This window comes from Betta splendens, chromosome 9 (assembly GCF_900634795.4).
Source record: "Betta splendens chromosome 9, fBetSpl5.4, whole genome shotgun sequence".
Taxonomy (NCBI): Eukaryota; Metazoa; Chordata; class Actinopteri; order Anabantiformes; family Osphronemidae; genus Betta; species Betta splendens.
The window spans coordinates 22175482-22179542 of record NC_040889.2 but is presented as its reverse complement, the minus strand read 5'-3'; the positions used below and the strand labels follow the sequence as shown (position 1 = coordinate 22179542).

General features: G+C 49.2%; 1 protein-coding gene across 1 annotated transcript; it reads right to left on the bottom strand.

Moving 5' to 3' along the window:
• Nucleotides 1–1650: 1650 nt before the first annotated feature.
• On the bottom strand, nt 1651–3673 carry foxb2 (forkhead box B2). The gene has a single exon (XM_029162538.3). The coding sequence runs from the start codon at nt 3122–3124 to the stop codon at nt 2159–2161; it is 966 nt and encodes a 321-aa protein (XP_029018371.1). The 5' UTR covers nt 3125–3673; the 3' UTR covers nt 1651–2158.
• Between the last annotated feature and the right edge of the window lie 388 nt (nt 3674–4061).

Below are 4061 nucleotides of genomic sequence, written 5' to 3'. Positions count from 1 at the left end.
GACTAGAGAGTGTTAAACAGCTGTTCCACTGGTGACGTCTACCAAAAGGCAGCCGATGCTCTTATGTGTTTTGACACCAGCAACAGCATCCCACCACATGAGAACAAACTGCGTGTGCCTCATTCTGTCCTTTACTATGTGCACAAACACATGTGTACATTAGACCTCATCGCACTCTGGTGTTGAGAAGACGGAGGATCATGGAGGGTAATGATGGCTGCGTTATTACTCCTCTCATTGTGTCTTAATTAGTGGCATTTAATTATACACTAATGCAGAGAGAGCTATTAAAGTCACTGAGACCTGCTGATCGGGGAGTTACAGCAACACACACACACACACACACACACACACACACACACACGCACGCACGCACGCACACACACACACACACACACACACACACACACACACACACACACCACCTACAGCCATAGACACACACTTCTCACACAGACACTTTTATCGTGCCATAAAAGTCGCAGTTCCCTTTAACTAGGAATTACAGACGCCCTGCGGAGAAGCGTGTGTGGAGATGTGGAGAGAAAACACTTGAAAATCTATTGGCGCAAGACAGAAAAACAGAGGAAGCAAAACAAGTCAGCTAAAAAAAACAAAAAAAAACAATGAAGACAGAGAGTGTGAGGTTTAACACACAAGCACTGTGTGGTAGTTTGCTCATTAGCGGTGACACTCATATTGGTTTTAATGCCTCACTCCCACACCTCTCCTCTGCTGGTGCATCTCAATTATTTGTTCAGAGGCTGCTGTGACAATAGTGTCAGGTGTAGCAGCCTTTGGGATGCTAAGCAGGGGACGGGAGGTTGAATATAAGTCACTTTCAGTGGGCCGAACTGCTTTGTGCTGGAGGAGCGCCCGCTCTTCAAAGGTGCGTCTCGACCGGTCGACAAAGGCGCAAACTTGATCCCATCTCCTGCCTGCGTTTGAAGCTGTGCAGCTACAGGAGCCGGGCTGTCGGCCGCTTATATCCATCTTGTAGAGATCACACGCACCTCCTCTGGACATCACATATATCATATTGTGCATGTTTCAAATGTGAACCATGACTAAAGCTGTCAAAGCAAAGCTTGTGTTAGGAAAGTTTTTTTTTATTTTACTATTATATTTATTTCTCATGTTGCTGAACTTGGGGAACTCGTAAATTATAAAGTAGACGATTGACACCTCATTCCTGCTGAATTGTTTTGTAATTATATGTTGAGCGTGTTTAAACTTCAATATTTAGTAAGATTGTATTATTGATGCCTGATTTTAACCAACTGTCCTCAACACAAAATTGAAAAATATGTTTATCTGGGTTTTTAATTCATATTGTTGCCTCTGAAATGTACTTTATTATAAATTGTGCATTTTTTAAGCAACTGGTGACTATGTGACCTCTGTTACTATTTCTTTCTGTAGACTATAGACACAAAATATTATAATTTTATGTATAGAACATATTAGACTGGTTGAGTTCTGTCCTAAATGTCAGTACATATTTGTAATTGTTCTGTTTTTGCCTCAGATAAACAAATTGTGTGGTAATTTAAAAACATCAGGATGAAATTTGTCTTGTTTTTCTTTTCACTGGTTCAATTGTAAAATAGTGAATTGACCTAAAAATGTGAAAAAAACTACAACACAAAGGAAGTTTTGGTTCTTTATAAATATCTTCAGATAAATAGTATTATAATACAAGCATAAGACGTCCGGTGGACTGCTATAACACAAGTGCAACAGGCCCAAATAAAAACCACACAGGCCTATTTGTCTTTAGCTGAGAAGTCTGCAGTAGATTAACATCAAATAGAACAATAGCACAAAAACTATATAAAACAGAGTTGTGAATTTGCATTTGTAAATAATTTGGACTGTCTCCTAAATCAAAGCCTTCTTTGGATTTAGCGTATCTGCTTGTCTGATTGTATTTGTCAGTGCCACATTACAGTATGTGGTAAATGCCCTCGCAAATTGTGCAAATAAATTATGATTTCAATCAACATGGGTCTAATGAAAATCCATTACACTGCACAGAGCTAACCTTTTTACAGTTCTTCTACAGCTGCACTTGACGGGCCCGTTCAGTCAGATGTTACGCAACGCGGCTGTCCGTCTTCAAAATGGAACTTTGAAAACGTACCCACGCGTGGAGCGCTTAGGACAGCAGCAGCGCCGGGTGCAGAGCGTTGCCCTTGCCCTCCAACAGGTCGCTCTTCTCCATCACCGACGCCGGTGCGCACAGCTGGGCGGGAGCGGGCTGCAGCCCCGTCAGACCGGGCACGGGGGCCAGCGACGGGGTGGGCTTTATTGGCACCGGGACGGCGGGCAGCGTTGGCCCGCTCGCACCGTGGTAGAGGCCCTTCGCCGACACCGCGAAGGGCGCGTACTCGGACGAGGAGGGCATCGACACGCCGCCCACGGACTCCGACAGCATCCCGACGTGCGGCCACATGGAGTTGACCACGCTGCTGAGCTGCGGGGGCACCGGGTAGCCCAGGTGGTGCATCACCGAGGTGAGGGGGAGTCCGCTGGCCATCACCCCCTTGTAGTCCCGTCCTATAATGTTCTCGATGGCGAACGGGTGCTTAAAGCCGCCGGGCTGCGCGCAAGCGATGCCCCCGTAGCCCTGGAAGTGGGGCAGGCGGCCCGCGGCGCCGGCCGGACCGGCCGCGTGGTCGTGGTGGCCGGACGCCGGGCCCAGCTTGCCGCCCGGGTGGTGGTGGTGGTGGTGGTGGTGGAAGTAGTGCATCATCGGGGAGCTCTTGCAGGCCATGTGCTCGGCGCGCAGCACCTTGAAGCGCTTCCGCCTCCGCAGGAAGCTGCCGTTCTCGAACATGTCGCCGCAGTCCGGGTGCAGCGCCCAGAAGCTGCCCTTTCCCGGCTGGTCGGGCCGCCGGGGGATCTTGATGAAGCAGTCGTTGAAGGAGAGGTTGTGTCGTAGGGAGTTCTGCCACCTCTGCGTGTTCTCCCGGTAGTACGGGAACCTGTCCATGATGAACTTGTAAATGTCACTGAGGGGCAGCATCTTGTCGGAGGAGTTCTGGATGGCCATTGCCGTCAGAGATATGTAGGAGTACGGGGGCTTCTGGTCGCTGTAGGAGTTCTTCCCAGGACGGGGCATGACTGGCTCCTGTTTTCTCGAAGTTTAAATTCTTGCGGTTAACGGTACTTTAATGATAAAGTTTACGGGGCTGCGTGGAGAGTCTTCATCTCAGTCTCCAGCTGACGGCTCTGATCCAAAGTTCTGAGCCATCAGATTAGCAGAAGAGCAGCTTTCCCGTTATATCGACCAGTGCGGTGTAACCTAAGGGCCCCTGGAGTCGCGTCCGCTCCCGGAGACGCTCCCGCGGCTGGAGCGAGGTCTCTGCTGGAGGATTTGGCTGCGCGTAAAAGTCCGCCTCTGCGCGCAGGAGTCGAGCGGTCCTCCGGGTCTCTCCGCGTCAACGCGGCGGCTCAGTGGGTGTGGGAGGTCAGCTCCCCTCGCCGTCTGCGCGCCGTGTGTGCGTCCGTCCGCTGGCAGGAGCGCTGTTTTTGTGAGAACCCCGCAGGTCGTCGACTCTATTATCTATTATCCAGACACTTAAGGGACGCGTCAGGGGAGAGCAGAGGGCTGTGCGCGCGCGCGTGTGAGAGAGCGAGAGGGAGAGATGGGGTGAAGAAAGGAGCATAAATGAGGTGTGGGTGGTGCGATCTTGACGCGTGTTGAGCTTTTAATCTCCTGTTTGCCAATCAAAGAGTCCTGCGTAAAGTGCACAGTGACAGAGCAGAGTTTCTAATTGTCACTGCTGAACTCCGTTTGAAGCTACGGTTCTAAATCCCCCAAAGTTCCACAACTGCTTCCCTGTAAAGCACACTTTGACCTTTGACCTCTGCGGGGAAGCAACTTTGAACAGCATATTTTGCTGGTGTTGGATTTCAAGTTTGATTTGTTCACAATTTCATTGCTTATTTCTAAAATTAAAAAAATTCTGCGCGCACGTTCAACGGTGCCTGGTGCTAAAGTGTAAAGGTAAGTGAATTTGCCCTTTTAGCAGATTTTACCTAAATAAATAAATTGC